At 38.7% G+C, this 24,301-nt stretch overlaps 1 protein-coding gene across 1 annotated transcript in view; it reads right to left on the bottom strand.

Annotated features, from left to right (window-relative positions):
* The window catches only part of CFAP70 (cilia and flagella associated protein 70), a 78,931-nt gene that overhangs the window by 29,647 nt on the left and 24,983 nt on the right, over window positions 1–24,301 (bottom strand). The window contains exons 9-15 of the mRNA XM_044662811.1: window positions 21,443–21,577; window positions 19,822–19,980; window positions 18,660–18,737; window positions 14,364–14,455; window positions 10,630–10,690; window positions 3,321–3,512; window positions 847–978 (exon numbers count right to left, since the gene is read on the bottom strand). Of these exons, the coding sequence (XP_044518746.1) occupies window positions 847–978; window positions 3,321–3,512; window positions 10,630–10,690; window positions 14,364–14,455; window positions 18,660–18,737; window positions 19,822–19,980; window positions 21,443–21,577 (849 nt within the window). The remainder of the gene's footprint in view (window positions 1–846; window positions 979–3,320; window positions 3,513–10,629; window positions 10,691–14,363; window positions 14,456–18,659; window positions 18,738–19,821; window positions 19,981–21,442; window positions 21,578–24,301) is intronic.

The following is a 24,301-nucleotide window of genomic DNA, read 5'->3' as shown; positions in this document are numbered from 1 at the left end:
CTGCTTAGGTGGTTTTACCTAATGTTTTCACCACAAGTCTACCTTTAATTTCAGTTATCACAAGATATCCTTCAATCCAGCTATCACTGGTAGGCCAACTCTATTTGCTCCCACCTAATTATAATTAGCCTTTTGGCTGGGTACTATCATTCTGACAAAGAAGAATCCTGAGCATCTTTGTTCCTTTTCTAATCTAGCACCCCTGACAGCTCTGCCACCATCTTCCCAGGTTGTTGCTTCCAAGGGCCATTAGTCCACATTAGTGAAAAACTCTACCAATCCACACTAAGGGAAAGATTGTTACTCAATAAAAAGATCACCAGTGATCTTCCCTGACCAGGATGAGTAGTGAAAGAAAGATTGGAAAGGATCCATGAGAGTACTGAGATGAGGGAATGTACTTAACAAAAGGTTCTTCCAGGAATTTAGAGATGAATGCTTATAAAGAGATTATTGTTATATCAGAGAAGCATTATCACTGTTAAGTTTGTTGAGAAGCAACATAGATGAGTGTATTTGTATGTTCTTCTAGTAGCTAAAAACAAGAATCAGAAGCATTGGGAGAGAGCAGAATATTTGCAGGTAGAAAGAAGTGGATTCTGGGGAGCAAAGGTGTCAAACACTTAGCCAATGTGGCCCACAACATTTCCAAATGTGGACAGAACTAGATTTAAATGTGCTTGGAAAATATTTAACAAAACAAATAAAAAATGCAATGGGGTTTCCCAAGTCAATATGTAGCCTCCATACTCCATTTGAGTTTCACATCATTGCTGTAGAGGAAGGCCATGCTGACACAATTATATATGCCCGATGGGTATAAGATAGGGAAACTTAGTTGAATACCTGGTTCAAAGTGACATTCATCTGATCCACCAAAAATATGTAGAGTTCACTGATAAATGTCTGGAGCTCTTCCTGGTTTTCAAATGCAGTTGTCTTCAGGAACTTCTCTCTCACAATCTTCACCACTGCATGCTGCAGGAACATAAAATGTCCATTTGACACCACCTTCCTGCCCAGACCTTCTTGTTGACTTTTCAGAGACTCAGTGATTTTTCCTTTGGTCTCTGTTATCTCATGCTTAACAGGAAGTCTTTGGAGGTTGCTATCATCAAAAAAAAATCATTACCCTATGGCCGCCCTGGTGAGGAGACCCTCTGAACCTTGCCAGGCTGGTCCTCAGACAATAGATGGCTAATCCTTCTCTGGACCTTTATTTGAAGCCTTTCCAACTTTATTTGGACATGGTAACATTGGTGCTCTGATGACATGGCTTTTGAGAGCCTAGAATTACCCCAATGTCAGGCTGAGACATGGAAATGGGATTTTAACTGGGTTGGGGACATTTGCATATATTTATTGTGGGGAAAGTAGTGAAGACCCAGAATTACTATATCAGTTCAGCTTTGTTTCTGCATCCATAAAACTGCCCTCAGTAGCTCCTTCTCCAGCTTCCCTTTTTCTCCCCTTGGTGGCTATGCCAAGTATGACACCTCTGCCCAGTCAGCTCTACCAGATAATTTCCTACTTTATCTTTCTGCTCCAAATGATCCTCAGGTCTGTCTTTTCCTCTTTTGGTAGATTACTGCTTTCCTATCTGCCAACAGCAAAGGCTGAAGAGCCAACTGCAACTGATCTAAAGAGCTTTATCATAAGTTAATGGGGGCAGCTAAGTGGCTTAGAGGATTGAGAGCCAGGCCTAGAGAGGGGAAGTTCCTAGGTTCAAATTTGACCTTAGATGCTTCCTAGCTATGTGACCGTGGATAAGTCACTTAACCTCCATTGTCTAGCCCTTACTGTTCTTCTGCCTTGGAACCAATTCACAGAATTGATTCTAAGATGGAAGGGAAGGGTTTTAAAAATCATAATTTAATAAAATTGCTCTTTACAACATTGACTAATGAAGACTTTGTTTAATGCAACCAGATTTCCGAAAGAGCACTTATTTCTGTGGAGAAATGAATATAGATTACAGAGAAATGAAGAGTAGCCTTTCTTGTATGAAGCTACATGTAGGGATAAATTGAGACATGACACTTTGTCAGCAAATAATTTACTCAGGTCAAAGATGCTATTACTTCTCTTCATCAGGCTTGTCATGAAGAGGAGCCAAGGCCTCAGTGTTAATACATTCAATTATACCAGGGGTCGGCAACCTTTTTGGCCATGAGAGCCATAAACGCCACATTTTTAAAAATGTAATTTCATGAAAGTCGTACAGTGCTCACAGTGCCGCTCCTGTAACAGCGCCTGAAAAAAAATTGACTTTATGGCTCCTGCAGAAAGAGCCATACATTGTCGACCCCTGAATTATACTAAAGACTGGGCAAAATCAACCTCCCCTCTGTAGCTATATTTGATTAGAAACTCCCTAAAGTCAGGAATCATGTTCTATTTTCTTTATTCTCCAAGAAACTTATTATAATCTTATAAAAACAAAACAAAAACTTATTAAATCTAAATGAGTTGAACTGAATCAACTTAGAATTCTCCACCGTATCCCTATATTGAACAATATGGACATTTTGTTTTGATCAGGGCAGATTAGGAAATCAGGATTTTGTTAAAATGGCCTGACTATTCATCTTTCCCCTTAATAACTTCTAGAAATATGGCGATTTATATGCTTATTTGGAGAGGTCTGAGTTGGTCCAATAGGAAGAGTACTGATTGGGATAGTGGGAGACTAGGTTCTAGGCCAAACTCTGCCATTAATTGTCATTCTCTCTCCTCTGCTAAAGTGTTCCCACCTCTCAAATGAGGGTCATGATACTCCTCTTACTGACTTGATAAGGTTGTTTCTATAATACAGTGTTATAAAAACTACTTAGAAACATTAAAAAGCTCTATACAAATCTAGGCAGCTGTCCGTATAATCATGCCAGTGGTGGAGAAGGGCTTTCTTTCTGTTCTCTGATCTCCATCTTTCAGTTTCCATGAGGTTTTCAGTAATGACTCGAGTTGGAGTTAGCTTACAAATTGTTAAAATGTGGTAAAATTTATAAGGGAAATGGGAAGAAACTTCTCAGTATGGGCAGAGCAAAATAGATAATGAAAGCAGTAAAAATTGAAGGGCTCCCATGGTCCAATCCAATAGTTCAGTTTCCTAGTTTAGAGATGGACTAGGGGGATACTCTGCCCTGGGAGCAAAACTGAAACATTAATTTTTAGTTATTAAAAAAAAATGAATCCTATTCAGTTCCAGGATTTTGTACAGGCATCCAGTTCTCCTGGGAGTAAGAAGTGAATTGAAGAGAAGGTGCAGAGGGTAGAGTGTCAATTAGAGCAATGAAAACACTGTTTTAGGACTGGTTTACCTTGAGTTGTTCTTTGAAAGCAAAATATTTTCCAGAGCAATTGAGCTCATAATTGAGCTGGCATTTGTGATCCTCTAAGGTTTGGTTATCTAGATCTTTTCCTGGAGTCAGATCTTTACCAAACATCTTGTGGTACTCTTCTAATATGGCTACAGAAATATTCTGGATTTGAGTGTGGTAGTCATCCAGTGCCTAATAAAATAAGAAATCAGAATCATTGAATCACAGGACCTCAGAGACAGAAAGGATCTCAGAGGTCTTCTAATCCCACTCATACAAACCCTTTTCAACTACCTTGGCAAGTGGTTAAATCAGTTTCCACTTTAAAATCTCTGGCATATGAAAAAGAACTCCAAAGTTACTCCATTCAACTTTTCAGACAGTTTTAATTTTTTAGAAATTTTTTCCTTTTATTAAACCTTTTGAGTGCATTCCATCTTGTCAATTAATATTTTTACAAAAATGTAGTATACCAAACTAACTGCAACACTCCAGCAAAACTATTCTCTCTTATTTTGAATGATAAGCATTGATATAGCCAAAAATAATACTTTGATGGGGGGGGTGAAGTGGTGCTATCATATATTTATTGATAGTTTTTAAGTCACTAAAATCCTTTTTTTTTTTACAAAATTATAGTTGAGTCATATCTCTCTTTTCCTGTATATAGGAAAACTGAGTTTCTGAGCCCAAGTCTAAGGCTTTTCATTTACTCCTTTTAAATGTCATCTTGGAAAATATTAAAAATTAAATTTAAAATTAAAATAAACAAACAAATAAATAAATAAATAAATGTCATCTTGGAAAACCCTTAGCAGCAGATTATATACATATGTACCTGAATCAAAAACACAAGAATATAATTAATAAATGGTCAAAGAATGTGAATAAACAATTCTCAGAGGAAGAACTCCAAAACATCAATAGTTATATTAAAAATGCTATAAAACATAAATAATTAGAAAAATACAAATTAAAAACAACTCTGCGGTACTACCTCACACTTATTGGACTGGTAAAGTTGACGAAAAGGGAAAATGACAAATGCTGGAGGAGATGTGGGAGAATATCAGAGCTATGAACTAATCCAACTATGCCAGAAGACAACTTAGAATGATGCCCAAAAGCCTACCATTAACTGTACATATCTTTTGATCTAGCAATAAGGCTTCTAAGTCTATGCCCAAAGAGATAAAAGAAACAGAAAAAAGATCTATATGTACAAAAATATCTATAGCAGCTCTTTTTATAGTAGCAAAGAATTAGAAACTGAGGAGATGCCCATCAATTGAAGAATGTCTGAAAAAATTATAGCATATGATTGTGATGGAATATTATTGTGCTGTAAGAAATGATGCAAGGAATGATTTCAGAAAAGCCTAGGAAGACTTACATGGACCAATGCAAAGCAAAGTGAGTAGAACCAGAACAATTTATACAGTAACAGCAATATTGAAAAAATAATCAGCTTTGAAAAGACTTAGTTAACTATGATCAACACATTGACCAATCACAATTCCAAAAGATTCATAATGAAACATGAGTAGCTGAGTATTGGTGGTATAGAGGTTAGCATAGTTGCCTTCCATAATGAATAGCTGATAGATTCAGAGAATAGACTCTAGCATATTTTCTTCTCTTTCTTCCATTTTCTTCCTTCCTTTCTTTATGACATGGTTAATGAGAGAATTAATTTTGCATGACTATACTTATTTGTGATCTGAGCCAGCCATTCTGGAAAGCAATTTAGAATTATGCCCAAAAAAAACTATTAAATTGCTAGTTTTCTCCTTCACACTAAAAGAACCAAAATGACATTACTATGTTGGGGTCAAAGTACAGTATATTCAACTGTGGCTAATCAGATCAATATGAACTTGAAAACCTCTGCCACAGGTTGGGCACAAATAATTGATAAGAACTTTGGGGATGAGGTTGTCTCTAAATCTATGTAATTCACATTTCTTTTGAGCTACTGCAATTCTGCTTTGCTCAGAGCATCTTCATGCTGGACAGTGCTGTGCCAGTGTCTGATATCTCACAATCGACACCTAACTTCTTCAGAAAGACCTTTGGAATATCCTTGTATTACTTCTTCTGGCCTCCATGTGAACACTCACCTTGCCTGAGTTCTTTATAAAATAGTCTTTTAGGCAAACGTCTATTTGGCAAACATGGCCAGCCCATTAAATTTGCACTCTCTGTGGGAGAGTCTGAATGCTTGGCATTTCAGCTTGAGAAAGGACTTCAGTGCCCAATATCTTATCTTGCTGGGTGATCTTCAGAATCTTTCTAAGACAATTCAAATAGAAGTGATTCACTTTTCAGGCATGGTGCTAGTAGATTGTCCAGGTTTCATAGGTATACAGCAATGAGGTCGGCACAATGGCTCTGTAGACTTTCAGTCTGGTGGGCAGCCCAATTACTCTTCTCTCCCACACTTGCCTTTGAAGCCTCCCAAACACTGAGTCAGCTCTGGCTATGCATGCATCAACCTTATCATTTATGTGGACATTCTTGGAAACCTGACTCATAAAGTTAGTAAACTTATCCACAGCTTTCCAATGTAACCAATGGTCCTATAAATGGATGATACTGTGCTGTCAAGTGGAGAGCCTCTATTTTCTTGGTGTTACTTGTCAGGCCAATATTAGTATGAGTGGCAGAGAATAAATCCATGCTCTGTTCCATCTGAGCCTCAGAGGCTGAATTGAGTGTACAATCATCTGTGAACAAAAAGGCATGCATCAAATCTCCCTTCATTTTAGTTTCGGCTTCTAGCCTTTTCAGATTAAATAATTTACCATCTGGTAGCTGACCTTGATGCTGTTTTTGTTCTCATCGAGGTTATCCAACAATATCACTGAAAACATTATGCTAAAAAGCATGGGAGCAAGCACACAGCCTGCCTCACTCCTTTGGTGCCTGGGATAGTATGAGAGCATCTTCCATTATCCAGAACCCATGCAAGCTTGCCATCATGGAGCTGGTGTACAATATTGATGAACTTCTCCAGGCAACCAAATTTCACCATGATCTTCCACAAGCCCTCACAACTGATAGCATCAATGGCCTTGGTCAGATCAATAAACATTGTTTATAGGCCTCTGTTCTGCTCCTGGCATTTCTCGCGAAGTGGTTTGGACAGCAAACATAATTTTGGCTATTCCTTGGCCTTTTCTGGGTAAGTGATCATCTTTCAGATGAAGAATCTGCCTATTAAGAACTCTGACAAGAATCTTGTCCGTGCTGACTAAGCAAGAGACCTCCCTGTGATTGTCATCAGATAACCTATTTCCTTTTCCTAATTTACAGAGTTGGACAATGAAGGAATACTTGATCTCTTGAGGATACCTTGCCATGTAACCCAGAAGATTTCAGTCAGTTTTTGTATGAGCACTGGACCCCTTTTCTTGTACATTTCTGCTAGAATGGAATCAGCACCAATTGCTTTGCCACATGAGAGGAGCCTGATGGCATTCAACTCTTCTTGAGTTGAAAGTTTGACTATAAGGGAATTGACTTTAACCTGTGGTATATGACCAGTGGCTACAGTATTGATTGACAATGGTCTGTTGAGAATACTATAGAAACGTTTAGTTCATCTCTCCAGGATCATGTCCTGATCAGTGTGGCTTCATCAGCACTAAATAGTTGAGATACACCACAGGCCCACAAATAGCCTTCAGGGCATCATAGAAGCACTTTAGGTTATCACTATCAGTGTAAAACTGAATTTCATCTGCCTTCTTACTGAACCAAGAATCCTGCATCTCTCTAAGTGTTGCTTGTACTTTACTTTTTTTTTTTTTCCAAACCTTTACTTTCCATCTTAGAATCAATACTAAATGTTGGTTCTAAGGCAGAAGAGCAGTAAGGGCTAAGCACCTGGGATTAAGTGACTTGGCTAGGCCAGATTTGAACCCAGGACCTCCCAACTCTAGGTCTGGCTCTCTATCCACTGAGTCACCTAGATGCCCTTTTGTACTTTACTTTTCATGGAGTTAAATGCTGCTTTCTTAGGGACAGATGAACTATTCTGCTGTTAAAACCTGTGAAGTTCTTGTTTTTTTCATTTAGTAGTTACTGAATTTCCCCATCATTTTCATCAAACCATTTCTAATGTTTGCAAGTATTATGGCCCAGTCGAGTACATGTGGTGCTGTTTACTGAATCTCTGAAAGCTGCTTACTCCTTTTCTGCTCTACTATTGTCAATGGTGGTTCAGGCATTCCCTCCAAGTTCGACAAACTTCACGCACTGAGAAGCACTCTAACCCCATGACATTAGGTCTTCTAATAATTATCTTGCTTGGGGCCTTTGCTTTTGTTGAATGTGAATGTTTAGCTTTGAAAGGATAAGTCTATGCAGCATCCTGGGCCACACATCACCCTTATCACTCAAATCCTATCTTTTCTCCTCACCATAACATAGTCTATTAAATGCCAATGTTTGCTTTGAGGGTGCATCTCCAGTTTTATTGTGTTTAGGTAAACAGAAGACAGTGTTGGTGATGAGGTCATGAGATACCCACATCTTCAGTAGTAAGTGATTACTGTAGTTTCCAATTCCATTTCTCCCAAGGATTCCCTGCTGTATCTGATAGTCCGTGCCTACTCTAGAATTAAAGTTACCCAGAATTACAAGCTTGTCCTCTTTCAGCACACCATTGATGAAGGTCTTTCAGGTTTTCATTAAATTTTTTCTTTGATAGAAGCAGAAGCACTGATGATGATGGCATAGCACTTTCCTGCAAGTGGCAATCTCATTGGCATGGCTATGTCATTCACTCCTTTTGGGAGTCCTAGAAGCTTTTTGACTAGACTAGATTTGCTTATAAAACCTATGCCAGCTTCATAGCACTCCTCATCAGGGCAACCACTCCAGAAAAACATGTATCCAGCTCTGACTTCACTAAATTGGACTTCATTTGCCAGCCTTGTTTCAATCTGGGCTGCTATTTGCATACATAATTTGACGAGTTCTCTTACAAGAGCTGTTTTTCTTTCAGATCTGCTGGATTTAGTGTTGTCCATAGGTGTGTGCACATTCCAAAAACCAATAATGAGTGGAATTATCTTTGCAAAAGCTTTTGTACTTTTTTGGTATTTTACTAATAAGGTAAGATCTCTGCCTGCCATAGCCAAGTTTTGGTGAAGCAGAAAAATTTTAGGGCACTTTTCTAGCCCCTTTCTTACATCAGGAGGTGAGCAGTGTGATCCTTTTTAAAAAGGCTATGCAGACCTGCAAGGGGCTGCCAAATCCCACTGATGCTTGTGGTGAGAAGTTGACCCTATGTCTTGGGCCACCTGTGTAGGATTGTGACTCACAGCTCCCAGTGTAGCTGCACCTGCTGCTTTGTCACTTGTCTGTCACCATAGGACTTTTGAGGTAGGAATAAAATAATGAGATAGTAAAATAGCAAAAGTAAAATGGTATGGGTGATGTCTTTTGACTAGCCTATAAATTGAATTTATGTGACGCAGAGTTGCACAAAGTTGTCAGCTTCATTCTCTCTTCCAGAGTCAAACAAGTCCAGTAACAAGACAAAAGTCAGGATGACTGGTTTTGGCTTGAGATGCATTGGATGACCTTGGCTTCTTGGATGTCTGACAAAACTCTAAACACTCCATAGTGCCATAGCACTGCCACCACTTTAAGACCATCAGAACATATTGTTTTCAACCTCTTCTTTGGCCAGGGGAAGTCTTCAAATGCTTAGGGTAGGAACCTTCTAACTCACCAATGGATCTAAGGCCTATCAGTTACCCTCAACCTGATTTGGCCCACCTGCCAATATGGTTTTACCAGGGTATAGCCACAGCTTCTTGGAGCCACAGGTAAAAGCTGGGTGGCAGGTGGACACTAAAGGAGGAAAGTGGCCCTAAAAAAGTGGGGTTGGCAAGTCCTCACACCAAAAGTGCTAGTCTTCTATGAATATCCGATATACTCCTAAACTGTACATACCCTTCGACCCATCAATTCCATTACTAGGTCTGTCCCCCAAAGAGATCAAAGAAAGAGGAAAAAGACTACAAAAAATTTAGAGCAGCTCTGGGGGGTTCCCATTAATTAGGGAATGGCTGAACAACTCATGTTATATGAATGTGATGGAATACTATTATGTTGTAGGAAATGATGAAAGGGATGGTTTCAGAGAAACCTGGGATGACTTGGATGAACAAAGTGAAGAGAACAGAACCAGATGAACAATTTATACAATAGTAACAATATTGTAAAGTTAATAACTTTAAAAGACTTAGCAACTCTGATAAATGCAATGATCGACCATAAATCCAAAGAACTCAGTGCTTCAAAGAGTCAGAATGCAGACTCAGATAAAATTTTTTTGGACAGTCAATGTGGGGATTTGTTATACTTGACTATATATGTTTATTCTGTTATAAAATTATTATTATTATTTTAAAATGTTTTTCTTGATTCCTAACTTATAATATAGACTGATTACATCTGATAAAATTTCAGGCCTTTTTTCGTTTGTGTTAATGTTTTTTGGGGGTGTGCTGTTTTCATTCCCTGCTGCCCCCTAAATCCTTGTCCTCAATTCAGGTTTTGTGGAACAATATATTAGAAAAAGTTGATTTTAAAAGAAAGGAAAACCCTGAAATTCTTTGCTTACCTCGTATATACAGTCTAGATTTTTTTCTTCTTTTCTTCTTTTTTTAAAAACAAAAGTGGTTTTATCCCAAAGGACTATATCTTTGCTTATAACTGATATTGGAATAATTTTCTTTTTCCTTTTCCATGTATTCCAAGAATCTGCCAGAAACCTGGTATTTGGCAAACATTTTGAGGGCAGGAAAAAAACCTCAATTGTTCATTGAGGTCCATGACTACTCTCTGGTTTGGAGATGTTGCCAGTGGAAAAACTGACAGTCGTGTAGCATGGTTAAAAAACGAAATAGAGGGTATTCATAGAACTTTTTTTTCTTTTGATATGTGATTACACAAAAATGAATTCTAAACTACTGTTTTTACCAGTATGACTTTTAACCAATAAGGCTTCTCTTGGTAAATACAAACTTTCCCTTTAACAACATAATCATGAAGGAATCCAACCTGGAGACTTGGAAGTCTCTAAAGTCAAAATCTGGGCCAGGTTAATTAAATGGCTTCAAAGAAACATAATGATACTGCAATTTAAGTGCAATTTTCTTTCAGTAACCCATACCTACTTCTGGAAAAGCATCTCAAAAAAACGTGTTCTCCTAATGTGAGGTCAGGAGCATTATTTTCACATATGCTTTACACATAACACCAGAGGTCTCATTTTATTTCTAGTACTTGCCTTCTGAGCTCCTCCTGTTCTGCGGATTGGGGAAGGTCGTGGAGGAATCATGTCCCTGACTCTGAGAGGAGAAGAAAAGAGAGTCAAATTCTGTCTACAATTAAATTCTGGAGGATTGTCAAACCGAGTTCCTAGAATAATCTTATTCTTCCTGGGAGAGATGGTCTCCACTCTCATTTGGATATTAACAAGTATGAGCCCACTAAGGGTGTTCCCAAATAAAGTACTGTTGTACTCCAAGCAAGAAAAACTTTGTAACGGGATATACTAGTATTTTCCTTGATTTGCTAACTTGTCTTTTTCTTTGACGTATTTTTTGCTAAAAAACAAGATTGACAGACCCTAGGTTGAGGAAACCCTGAAGCACGCCTGGAAGCAAAAGGCAGATTATGAAGCAACATAGGAGACCAAGGAGGAGGAGTCTTTAAGGAGTTGACTTTAGAGAAAGCAATTTCAATAGGATGGTAGGGTCAGAAGCTGGGGTGAAGGGTTGAAAAGTGAATGGGTCATAGGAAGGAAAAGAAGGTGAAGAAGCGATAATGGATGGAAGAAGGATGTGTCACTTTTTATAGGAGTTTAACAGTGAACAGGAAGAAAAAGGATGATAGCTTGAGGAGATAATAGCAACCAAGTATATAGAGCTTCAAGGTTTACAAAATGCTTTACGTATTTTATCTCATTTGATCATCAACAACTTGTGGTAGAGGTATTATTATTATCCTCATTTTCCTGATGAAGAAAGAGAGACTGAGAAAAGTCAAGGAGATTGCTTAGGGTCATGAAGCAACAAGTGTCTGATGGGAGATTCAAATTTAGATCTCCCTGGCTCCAAGGCTGGCTTTCTATCCACTGGGTCAAAGTTTTTTAAGGATAGCACGTGTGGTCCATAGGAAATGAGGAAGAAATCAATATAGATTAAGGTACTGAAGAGAAAAGAGATGCTGAGCAGGCCAGTTCCTCAAGGAGACAGGATGGCATAGAATCAAGAGCAGGAGTGGAAGGGGGAAGGACTATCTCATCCTCAGAGCCCAAGGAAGCTGCAGAGATTCTAAGATGTGGGAGACGGGACAGAGAGCTCATAACTTCCAAGAAAATTAGGGAACATGGGCGAAGCTACTGTATATACCCATGGACCTCAATCTGGGTCACTGGAAAGAATGTGAGGGTCAGGAAAGCTGTGGATTAGGATGCTGGACATGAGTGGGCTCTGAAAACAATACCTTCCACAAAGAAAGGGCTCCCACGTGTTTGCTGAAATTAAGCTTCACCTCCTCCCCATAAAATGGAGTTAATAAGATCTATCAACCCATTTGAGGATGCAACCTTTCATCTTCCCTACGCCCAGAGGAGTAAGAGATAAATTAGTACAAGTAATAACTTCTCTTATTAAAATTTTTTTCTCCAGAAAGTCCTCTAGCTGCAAATTCTCACTTGGGATAATAGGAAGTAATAACAAAATTATAGGATCATAGATTTAGGGCTGGAGGTGGCCTAATGCCCACTAATATTATATACACTGTAGACTACACTCTACATTATCTTAACTATAGATGCTACAGGCATGATTATTCCCAAGAAGCTCATTTACATGTCTATGATCACGCACTTGGTAAGGGTCAAGTCAGGGCTTGAATTCAGGTCTTGTGGACTTCAAGATCAGCATTTTATCCACTGGGATACTGCCTCTCCATAACTGAAGGATTTATGATTTTATCGTTATCTGTTTACCCACCACTGATGCAGATTACAGCCCTTGGGCTTTTTGAACTGTTGTGGGTGAAAAACTCAACCAACATGTGGATACCGTTCTGGTGCAAAGCTTCCAAAGACCAATAGGTCATCAGGAGTACAGATAATCATTCCATCCCTGGGGTGGGTTCTAGAAGCCTCAGTAACTTGGCAGTATTGGCTTGCTTACTTCTCCAGCATAATCCTAGGAGACCTACCCCAACAACCCCCTGCATGTTGAGGCATCAGAGTAGAGCTTTGGTGGCTCAACTGGAAGGTATTGAAACAGCTTTAACTCTCTCAAGGCTCTTCACATAAAAATCTCATTTGATCCTTATATTAATTCAGTTGGTTGTAGTACCAGTGCCATTTTCCCATTTTTCAAAATAAGGAAACAAGTGACAGAACTAGGACTTGGAATTCAAGGCTTCTGATTCAAAGTCCAGCACTTTTTCTACTACACCGCAATGTACTAACGAGGAGCAAATACGGTTTATTAAAAAATCTAAACCCTAAGCATCAGTGTAGTCAAATAGTTATGTCAAAACACATCTACGAAGGCCAGATAAATTAGGTTGAAAAATATATCCATACACAATTTACCCCTTTCTTATCCACCCTAAGTAGTGAAGCAAATAGAAAAGAATCATTATTACTCACAAGACACAAAGAGGACAAATGGTTATTTGCAAGAAAATTTAAAGCTATCTTTATCATCCTTAGTCTTCTGGAACAACTGCTGATTTTAGAGAGTTTTAAGAACATGAGTCTTATAACAACTTAAAATAATCATTAAGACCTAGGGAAAATTAAAATAGATGAATAAGAAGTTGGAGAAAGTTAAAATGTGCAGGATTCAGATCATAATTTGTACCATCATTACAGCCCCAGACCTTCTCTGGGAGGCAAGTAGGCTTAGAAGGGCTAGTGACTAATCCTTAATTAGAAAATCCTAATTCATATTAACATAATCAATGAATCTACACTCATACTGTGAATACTCTTGCTTACTGTGCTGTCAATTCAGTTGTTTCCAAATAATAAAAACTTACTTTATGATCTCTATATGGTAATTATTATTATCTACATCTCTCTATATATTCAAGGATAACTATAAGATATGAATTAGGCTTTTCCATTTAACCATTTTATGACTGATGTAGACCTTCATCACTTCATGGCTGGATTATGCAATAACCTGCCCATTAGTTTGCCTTTCACAAGTCTCTCCCCACTCAGTACATCCCCTACTCAGCTGTTAGTTACAGAGACCTTCCTAAAAAGCTCAACTCTGATCATATCAACTCCTCCCTATCTCAGGAAACGCCAGTGGTTCCCTATCACCACCAGGATCAAATGAAAAATCTTCTGTTTGGGGTTCAAAGCCCTTCAGAACTTGGTGCCCCCCTTTTCCAGTTTTTCCCCCTTATTACATTCCCTGCCTCCATGGACTCTGTAATGCCACTGGCCTCTTTGAGGTTCTTCCCATGAGACACTCCATTTCTCTCCTGGAATTCTCCTCACCTCTACCTTCTGGCTTCCCTGGCTTCCTTCAAGTCCCAGTTCTACAAGAAGCCTTTCCCAGTCTCTCATAATTCCAGGGTTTTCCATCTGCTGACAATCTCCAATTTATCTTATATATAATTTGTCTGTCCATAGTTGTTTATATGCTGTCTTCCCCAAAAGACTGCAAGCTTTCTAAGAACAGACTGCCTTCTGCCTTTCTTTGTATTCCCCAGTGCTTAGCAAAATGCCTAGCACATTAGCAGGTACTTCATAAATGTTTGCTGGTTAATACACATATATAGATCATCTGGTAGCTTAAGTATTTTTTAATTAGATTAGGAAAGAGACAGAAGCATAGTTAAATGAAGAACAGAACATTCCCAGCCCCCATTTCACTCCTTAGCACCAAAAATTCAGAGGTCCTAATGGGAAAGCTGTTTTCTTGTAAATAACAATAGATGATTTTCACAATATAGAGATGGTCACTCTTTTTTACATACCGGGCTCCAAGCTCTTCTGGCAATCGTTTTGGTACCAAGGCTTTCTCCAGTTCAATCTCCAAAACTAGGTATGTTGCTGATTCCATGTATTGCTGTGAAGACATTTTTTCCTTTTCTCTAAATCATTCTATTAAAAAGATTTTGGCAGTAGTGGAGTGCTTAAGTGAAAGTTTCAATATTTAAGTTAACAAGTATATTAAGCACCGACTGTGAGCTCAGCATCAGGTCAAACTGGAGAGAAACAAAAATGGCCCCTACCCTCTCTATTGTAGATTGATAACTATGGAGCCAGAAGAGACTTTAGACTTGGTTATCTAGTTCTAAGTCTACTCACTTGCAGGAAAACGAAGCATAGAGAAGTGACTGCCTGTCTCACATCACCCAGGTAAGTGGCAGAGTCAGGATTCCCACGCAAGGACTAGGACTCCAGATTCAGGGGTCCTTCCACTGAATGTTCTACTTTCCCTCTTTTCTTCCTGTCTGAATCCAGCCCAAACCACAAGGTCCAAATTAAGTCCTCCCTTTTTCATGAAACTCCCCAAACACTCTACCCTACAGTGAGCTCTATTTTTTCTCTGAAATCAAAGCACTACCATTCATAAGGCAGTCAATAACAGCTGTTTTGGAACAGTATTTCTTTTCTTTTATAAGATATATATTTATTTATTTATCAATTACATGTAATATGTTTCTACATTAATTTTCTAAAGTTATATGATCCAAATTGTGTCCTTCCCTCCCTCCCCTCCCCTCTCCCCAAGCTGGCAAGCAATTCAATCTGTGTTATACATGTATTATCATACAAAACACATTTCTATATTGTTCATTTTTGTAAGAAAATAATCATATAAAACAAAAACCCAAATAAACAAGTGAAAAATCACATGCTTTCCTCTGCATACCTATTCCAACACTTCTTTCTCTGGAGGTGGGTAGAATTCTTTGTCATAAGTCCCTCAGAATTGCCCTGGATCTTTGTATTTGCTGAGAGTAGCTAAGTCTATCACAAGTGATCATTCCACAATATTTCTGTTACTATGTACAAAGTTCTCCTGGTTCTGCTTATTTCACTCTGTGTCAGTTCATGGAGATCTTTCTAGGTCTTTCTGAAAGCCTCCTATTCAACATTTCTTAAAGCCCAATAGTATTCCATCACCTTCATATACCACAATTTGTTGTCATTCCCCAATTGATAGACAGCCCTTCATCTTGGTACAGACTTTATTATTCTTTCTCTCTCTTACTGGACTGTGAACAATGAAGGTACAAACCACATGATGCACTGTATTCTCTGTATCTCCCACAGCACCCTGCATATACAGCATACATACAATACAGACACTCTAATTGGATTTGATTTTTCAATTTTCTCTTTTGTTGGGGAGCCATGAAACACATGAAACATTTTTCTGGGTTAAGAATAGCAATTTAAGTTGGCTCAAAGAGGGAAGGACATACACAATCAATTGAGTATAGAAATCTATCTTACCCTACAGAATAGTAGGAGGGGAAGGGGCTAAGAGAAGAAGGGTGGGGCTGATAGAAAAGAGGGCAAATTAGGGGAGGGGATGGTCAGAAATTAAACAGAGGTAAAGGATGGAGAGTGATATACAGTAATCATACTAGTATAATTTTTTATGTCTCTCTAATTTCTCTCTAATGAGTCTCTCAAATATATAAATGACTCAGATGTATAAGAATCCAAGTCATTCCCCAGTTGATAAATGGTCAAAGGATATGAATAGGCAGTTCTCAAACAAAGTAATTACACCTCTCTATAGTCATGTAAAAAATGCTCTAAATTGCGATACTAATGAACTGTTGGGAGAATTGTGAACTGATTCAATCATTCTGGAGAGCAATTTGGAACTGTGCTCAGGGGGCTAGAAAACAGCACTGACTCAGCAATACCATTACTAGGTTTGTATCCCAAAGAGATAAAAAACAAAAAGGGTAAGAGTATATACATACATACACATATAAATATATTGTTATAAAAATAATAGTAAATAATTTGAGTAGGTCAAAGAAACGCAGTTTGGGTCAAAAGAAGGATAAATGGGGATATTAGGGTGATTATAAGGTGATTTGGGGAGGAATGAAGGTACAGGAAGGTATATAGGAGATAAGGGAAATGAGGTATGTAGGAGAGGCAGCTCAAATAGGTTTATCCCCAGAGGCTTGAGTCAGAGGATACAGGGAGGAAACCAGGGCCAGTAATAAACGTTTAGGCTTGACTGGAGGGTTTCTCTTGTTAGTTTCAAAGTCTCTAGAGGGAGGGGTCGAGAGGGCCCCTCCCTGCCAGTCAAACTGATGGCTGGAGGAAGTCTCGGGGAGGAACTTCCTGTCAAGATGGATGCCCCAGTTGTCTCAAGAAATAAAGGAAAATGATTCTTTCCTCTTGGCCCTTGTCTTAATTTTCAACACAATGACTCACCACAGGGTTTGAATAGGTAACAAGGGGATTTATTAATACCAGGGTCAGTCAGAAGGGGAGGGAGTTCAGGGTTTTCTAACTGCTGCTAAGGAGAGGGGTGAGGGTGGGGGATGGGTCACAGAGAGGTTTAGACAGAGAGAGAATCCGGCTCTCCCAGTCAGGAAGATTTGACTGCCTTTTAAATAAAGTCTTTATCAAACCTAGGGGTAACTTCTTTGAGGATACTCCAATTATCTAAAGAAAGTAAAAACCACAATGTTCAATCACCAAGCCCTCCCTTCCAACCAGAACCCAAAGGAAATCAGGGAAGGGGAGGGATGGAGATGGGAGATCAGGGAGAGGTTCAGAGAAATGAGATAGGTCCAAAGTTCCCCATAACAAAATAAGCGCAGGCCAAGGCTGAAGCAATTAGGCCAAAGCCAAAAGGCCAAAGCAAAATCCTCCAGCCACAGCGAAAGCCAGAAGGCAAAAGCCCCCATCAGTTGGAACTTCACCTCTATTTATAGCTTTAAGTTCTAACTGACTTTCTGAACATTCTAAGATGTTTAACTGACTTTTTGTGACCGTTAGAAATTACAAAAGCAAAAAGTTTCTGTTAGCCACCTTGCATTACAATATGTGTGTGTGTGTGTGTGTGTGTGTGTATATATATATCTCAACTCTTTTTGTAAGGGTAAAGAATTGGAAAGTGAGGGGCTACCCATCAACTGGAGTAGCTGAGCAAGTTACAGTATACGACTGTATTGGAATACTATTGTACTGTAAGAAATGAAGAGCAGGAGGAGCTCTGAAAAACCTGAAAAGACTTAACACAAACTAAAGCTGAGTGAGATAAGCAGAACCAGAAGAACATAGTACACAATGCTGGAAATACTGTATAATGAATAACTTAGCTATTCTCAGTAATATAACAATCCAAAACAATTCCAAAAGAACTCATGATAAAAAAAAATGCTGGGGGCAGCTGGGTAGCTCAGTGGATTGAGAGCCAGGCCTAGAGACAGGAGGTCCTAGGTTCAAATCTGACCTCAGACACTTCCCAGCTGTGTGACCCTGGGCAAGTCACTTGACTCCCATTGCCTACCCTTACCACTCTTCTGCCTTGGAGCCAATACACAGTATTGACTTCAAGATGGAAGGTAAGGGTTTAAAAAAAAATGCTATATGCTTCCAAAGAAAGAACTGATGGAGTCTGAATCAAGATCAAAGCAAATGTTTTTTCACTTTCTTAATTTTTTTGTTATAGTTTCTTTCCACAAAAGGATAAGTATGGGGAAAATATTTTACATGGTTGCATATATAAAATCTATATGAGATTGCTTACCATCTTAAAAGGAGTGAAGGGAATATCAATGAGAGAATTAGAGACTTAAAATTCTTTGAAAAATGTTGGAAACTGTTTTTACATGTAATTGAGGGAAAATAAAAGAAAATTTAAAAAAAGAAAAAAGTTTCATCCATATATTACATTTTAAAAATTATTGGTGATTTCATTGCACAAAGTACAAATACATTTCAGTTGAAAATAAAATTAAAATGTAGGAAATGAATGGAAAGACATTTCTAAAGAAAATTCTGTTTAGGTTTAATGATTCTTCCTCAAAAATTGATTCCTATAAAATAGTGGCTTATACTTAAAGATTATATTTTGAAATCTGGCTTTGAAAAAACTTTGCATCTAGCACCTTGACCTCAAAATGTCTCAGCTGTTTGGGAGTCCTTTACAGGTTTTTTATGTGAAACTCTGAAAGCAAGGAAACTCATGAGCATTTGTATGACTCCCACTCCAAAAGATGCACAGGGATAGAGACTCTTAGGACTTCTGCATGTGTCTGGCCTTGGCTTTAAGTCACCATTACCTGTCCTTCTGAATTCTGGTACAGAGGCATTTCACCTTCCAGGGGGAAGTCTGAGCTCTGGGATTTTATACTGGAAGACTGTAACAAAAAAAAAAAAAGAAAAAAAAAGTGCACAAAAAACTCAATAGACAAAGTTCCATGTGTTCCACAAATCAACAAAGAGGGCAATAGAGTCAGTTATTACAAATTACTGTTTTCTCATTGTAGTTGTTTTGATTTGGATCTAGACCTGTGATTTCATAGGTGTGGGGGAATCTCAATGGGGAAAACTCCATCTACTAATATAGTCACAGAGCAGCAGAGCTCCATCTGTAACTTATGCTGGAGAGAATCTTTTTTTAATGCAATGAATGTGGGAAAGGGTTCTGTAAGCATCCAGTACACAGCGATCATCATCAGAATCATGCCAAATTAGTCACATTCAGAGGAAGAACTGTGGGAGTAGAAACACAGAAGAAAAACAACTGCTTGAACACATGGGCTGATGGGGATATTACTGGGGATGTAAACACTAAACGATAACTCTAGTCCAACTATCAATAATATGGAATTAGGTCTTAATCAATGATACATGTGGAATGATACCCAGTGGAATTGTGCGTTGGCTATGGGGGTTTGGGGGGAGAGTGAAAGAACATGAAAAATGTAACTATGGGAAAATATTCAAAATAAAAATTTTTTTAAATTTTAAAAAAAGAAAAAGAAAAAAGAAAACTCATCACCATTCAGCACTAAAAAAAAAAAAAAGAAGCATGCTAGATTTATATGCTAGTCATGTGGGAATGTTTGGGAGCAAAATGCCAATCCTTTTCAACATCAGAAAAATTATGCTAAAAAATCTTAGCTGCACATAGTTTAATTTGGGTATATGATTCCATGGAATGTGTTTCCTGTAAGCAACATAATATTATACTGTCGGCCTCACACAAGCCTGCGAAATCTGCTGGTGTGCACGGTTAGTCTTTGTTAGAGGTCTGATTTGCCTTCAGGCCCTCCTGACCCCAACCCAGCCATGACTCCATTGGTGATCCCATCAGGTCAAGGACATATATTGAATACTTGGAACTCTGCACACAAAGAGGAAGTTTAGGAGATACTCCAGTCCCAAAAACCTCCTTCAGACACTCCGCCTTCTGTGCAACAGACGTTCCAAGTTTCACACCTTCCTTACAGTGTCTTTCTCTTTGACTGTCTTTTCCTCTTTCCCGGTCTTGGTGAGGACTGGTTTGGCCTGTGGGGAATTGACCCCTGGAACATTGGTTGGTTTGTGATTCTGGTTCTGGTGTCCAACATCACGGAAAAGACTGACCAGGCATTTGGTCTGAAAAAAAAAAAAAAAAGAATCATAAGGAAGATAAAACAAACTAAAGACAAACCCATATGGTATTTTTGACACAGTTTAGTTCTTTGGTTAATTACAATATTAGGGAATCAAAAAAATATGACCTTAACTACCAAACAGTTCCCCTGTTTCCATAAGAATCTTGGCTAGTCTTAAAAATATCTGCCTTACTCTTTAAAAATGTTTTAAAAAATTTGGTGGGAGGGAGTTTATATGATAATTATTTCTTTATATTTCCTTCTCTTATAACCCTCCTATGTGACATAGAGAAAAGAATCAAGCAAAATCAAGACAGCAATTATAGCTATTCTTGCCTATTACATTTCAGCATCTACAGACATCTGAACCCAAGAATCATTATTGGTCTTCACACTTATTCCAAGTTGCATTGCCTTTTTGTGCTGTTTTTAATTACATTATTAGAGTTATTATTTTCCTGGTTCACAGAACCAGAGGATGACAGGTTAAAGATGGAAAGAACCTCAGAAATCATCTATTTCAATTCCCTCATTTTACAAATGAAGAAAACTGACTCCCAGGAATGTGTTTTTTTAAATTGTGAATTAATCTATACCTTAATGATGAGATTCCATTCTTTTTCTTTTCAATTAATATTTTACTTTTTCCCAATGACATGTAAAAACAATTTTTAACATTCGTTTTTTTTTTTTTTTAAACTCTTGTACTTCGGTGTATTGTCTCATAGGTGGAAGATTGGTAAGGGTGGTAACATTCGTTTTTTAAAATTTTGAGTTCCAAATTCAATGCCCTTCCTCTCCTCTCCCTGAGACTGTAAGCAATCTGACTTAGTACCTATGGGTTCTTAGGAATGTGAATTGAGGTATCCATGGTTACACAGGTCAAAGAGGATTTTAACTCGGTTCCTCTGATGCCCAGTGTAGCCGTCTTTCCATTTGATCACCTTGGGTCTCCAGAAAAAGTGTTGCAGGTTCAAAGCACTCTGTGAGTCAGGACCCACTCAAAATCATAGCTTGTTCTGCATTTACTTTGACCAGGCAAGCTCAAGGTCACATTAGTTAAAAAATAAAAGACATTTAATCAAACAGAATAGCAAATAAAGTGACAAGTAAAACTCATCCTAAGCATGGATAGCCTACATTTTGCCACACAAATGAATTAGGGTTTAAAAAAAATAGTTCAGATGAAGAAACTGAGCCACATTCCTATAATAATAGGAATTATGATAATAAAAGTATTATGCACATGTGCTAGCATTAAAGGCTGATCTCCTTCTGTTTATCCCTTCTAGCTGTCCCTCTACATATTTTTAAGCATCTTCTCTATACAAAGCACTGGGCTAGATTTATATTAAATTGTATTATAGGTTTAAACTCATATTTCTTCAACATTTAAAGATTTACAAAGTATTTTATTCATAAATGATTATATAAGAGATATGTGTCCTATAGTAATTTCTTACCTTCTCATATACTGGACCATCTAAGTAGGGAAGGACACGGAAACCTCCCCGAATTCTCTTTACACCAGGGTACAGCAAAGGCACCATGTTAACATATGCCACACCATGAAAGTTATATTGTGATTCCTCTTCACCCTGGAGGAATAAATCCAGAGAAACTCTTTGGCATATCAATCAATGGCATTGAATATCTTTTGGTTCTGTCTGTCTTTTTGTAGTTCTGCCTCAACTCATTGTTTATAGTTCTCCCACCTGTAATGTGGTGAGACCTTCCAGTACTTGACCACCATTTTACTTCCAAATATTTGAAGAGATACTATATGGAAGAAGAATTCCATTTTCCCCGCTTGGCCCTAGAGGACAGAACCAAAGCCACAGGTGGAAATTGCAAAAGAATAAATTTAGTCTAAACGTTGAAAAAAATTTCTAACACTTAGAATCATCCCCAGGCGAAATGTTCAGCCTTGGCAGCCCATAGCCAACCCCCTGGAAGGTGTAAAAGGAGCCTGGCCTATGGAGCTCCTGCCTCGGAACATGGGCAGAGGGTACCTGGAAGGGCTTTGGGAAAGGGGGGATGATGTCTGATGGAAGGGCCCTGCTCCCAGAGGTGGGCCACGCAGGGAGGAAGGCGCGGGGCTGGCTGGGGAGCGCGAACAGGGCACCTTCAGAAGACACCAGCCAGTCAAAACGGATCATCGGCCCTCCAGAATGAGGCTCTTCCTCTGCTTCTTTGGCTTTTGACTACGTTTAAAAGAGGCAGCAAGGGCTGACTGCTACCGTCCCGCGGTGGGCAAAGGGGTGACTTACCTCTCTCTCCCTGCTCTGGGAGCTGGAACCCAACCTGGGTTTGTGGGCAGCCAGACAGCAGCCGAGCCCAGCCGTAGCAGAGATGGAGACTTATCCATTCTTTGGGGCTGGACTTGGAAGTGGGCTCGGAGGGGAGCTAAGCATAAACTGCTTTCAGTTTAAGCCCACACCCACGAGGGACTGGGAGAAGGCAGCCGCAGGGGCCAACTTCAATTCTGGCGCCACCTGGCCAGTCAATATCCCTTTGTAAAAGCTAATGAATGCCAATTGTTTGAATGGACCCTGGTGATTAGCAAAGAGGCAGCGCTCAGGAATCCCGACTGGAGCTGGACTGGAGTATCCCAGAAAAGCCTCCTCAAACCCTCCCTCCTCCCAGCGGCCCCTGTGGGTTGGGAGGAAAAGTTCTGACTTTTGCTTCAGGGATATAAAGTAAAAGCTGGATGATCACCTGTCAGAGACCGACAAAGAGGGATTCTCTTTGCTTCTGTGTTGGACTAGATCTCCACTGAGGTCCCTTTTCCACCTCTAAAATGCTGTGATTCGATGTCACTAGACTGCTGGTGATAGTTTATCTTATAAAGACAAAAAATGCATATCCTTGGACTAAAACAGGCCAGCTTTAGCATTATTAGGAGAGAAAGTGAAGCACTGGTAAAGGAAAGAGAGCCAAGGGCTTTGTTTTCTGGCTGCTCATTTCTTCTCTTTTGGGGTGAATTTTCAAAAATTCCCTAATCTTGCTTTCTATTGTACTGTGTCTCAGTAAAACAAATGAAAAAACAAAAACCATAAAATCTCTTTGCCACATAATTCACAGGGATTTGTAGGGTTCATAAATGTGTAAAGATACATTTTCCCTCTCAGCTTTAAGCAGAATGTATAACATCTGACAAGAACAGTGCTAAGCAATGTCGGAAGAGCGATTATCTACTACTAATCTGGTTAAGAACACGAAGAGTGGGGGCAGTAGGTGGCTCAATGGATAGAAAGCCAGATCTGGACACGGGAGGTCTTGGATTCAAATCTGACCCCAGACACTTGCCAGTTGTGTGACCTTGAGCAAATGTCACTTAACCTCGACTGCCTAGCCCTTACCACTCCTCTGCCTCGGAATCAATACTTCTAGCTAATTATATTATATATACATTACATGTATATATATTATATATAATACATAATAAGATAAGGGTTTAAAAACAATACTAAGAGTAGTACCAATTATGCAGCTGGAAATTCGCCCCATGACCTTCCTTAAAAGATGATCTTTTGAACTAAAATATAGTGAAGTCAGTAGAACCAGAACAACATCAACAACTATGACAGGGAAATGTCAAAGAGTCTTGAATGGAAAGCAAACAAATGAAGACTGGGGATATGAGCTCAGGACCACTTGGGCGGAATGTTATATACATTGTGAATTGAGAACACTGTGCCAATTCCATTTGCTGACTTGTTTTTCTTTGATTGAGGGAAGGTTCAGTTTAGGGCCCCGGTGGAAATGGGATAGTTGGAAACAATTGTAATATAAAAAAGAAAAGGCATAAACTTTTTTTAAAAATAAAAAATAAATCATCTCTCTCATATGGTCCTTAAATAAAGAATTACTGGGTCTCAGACTGGCCTGCACATCTCTGGAGACTTATTAACATATAATCTGATATATACATTTTAACATCACATATTATACAGGTGTATGTATATGTACACACGACCGTTTTAAACAAGGGATCCCTAATACATGCTTTTGGAAGGCTGCTTATTGCTTTATCAGAAACCTAAGTAAGATTTCACAAACCAAGCCATTATGTAATATATTAAGATTATACAAGATTCCTTGGGAGCTGTGACCGATAAAAATAACTTTATTAAACACATATTTAATAATTATCATCAGCCAAGGCATAAAACAGGGAGACATATGAAAAACGGAATTATCGAATTTTGGAGTCAGAAAAGATCTCAATTGTCCAACAAATGCCTGAAAAAGACAAATGACTAGCACATGCTAACAAGGAGCCGTGTGGCCTCTTGTTCTAAGACTTCCAGTGCGGGGGG

The sequence above is a fragment of the Gracilinanus agilis genome, chromosome 2 (genome assembly GCF_016433145.1).
Source record: "Gracilinanus agilis isolate LMUSP501 chromosome 2, AgileGrace, whole genome shotgun sequence".
NCBI lineage: Eukaryota > Metazoa > Chordata > Mammalia > Didelphimorphia > Didelphidae > Gracilinanus > Gracilinanus agilis.
Note: the sequence above shows the minus strand (reverse complement) of the source record. Positions and strands in the feature narration are given on the sequence as shown.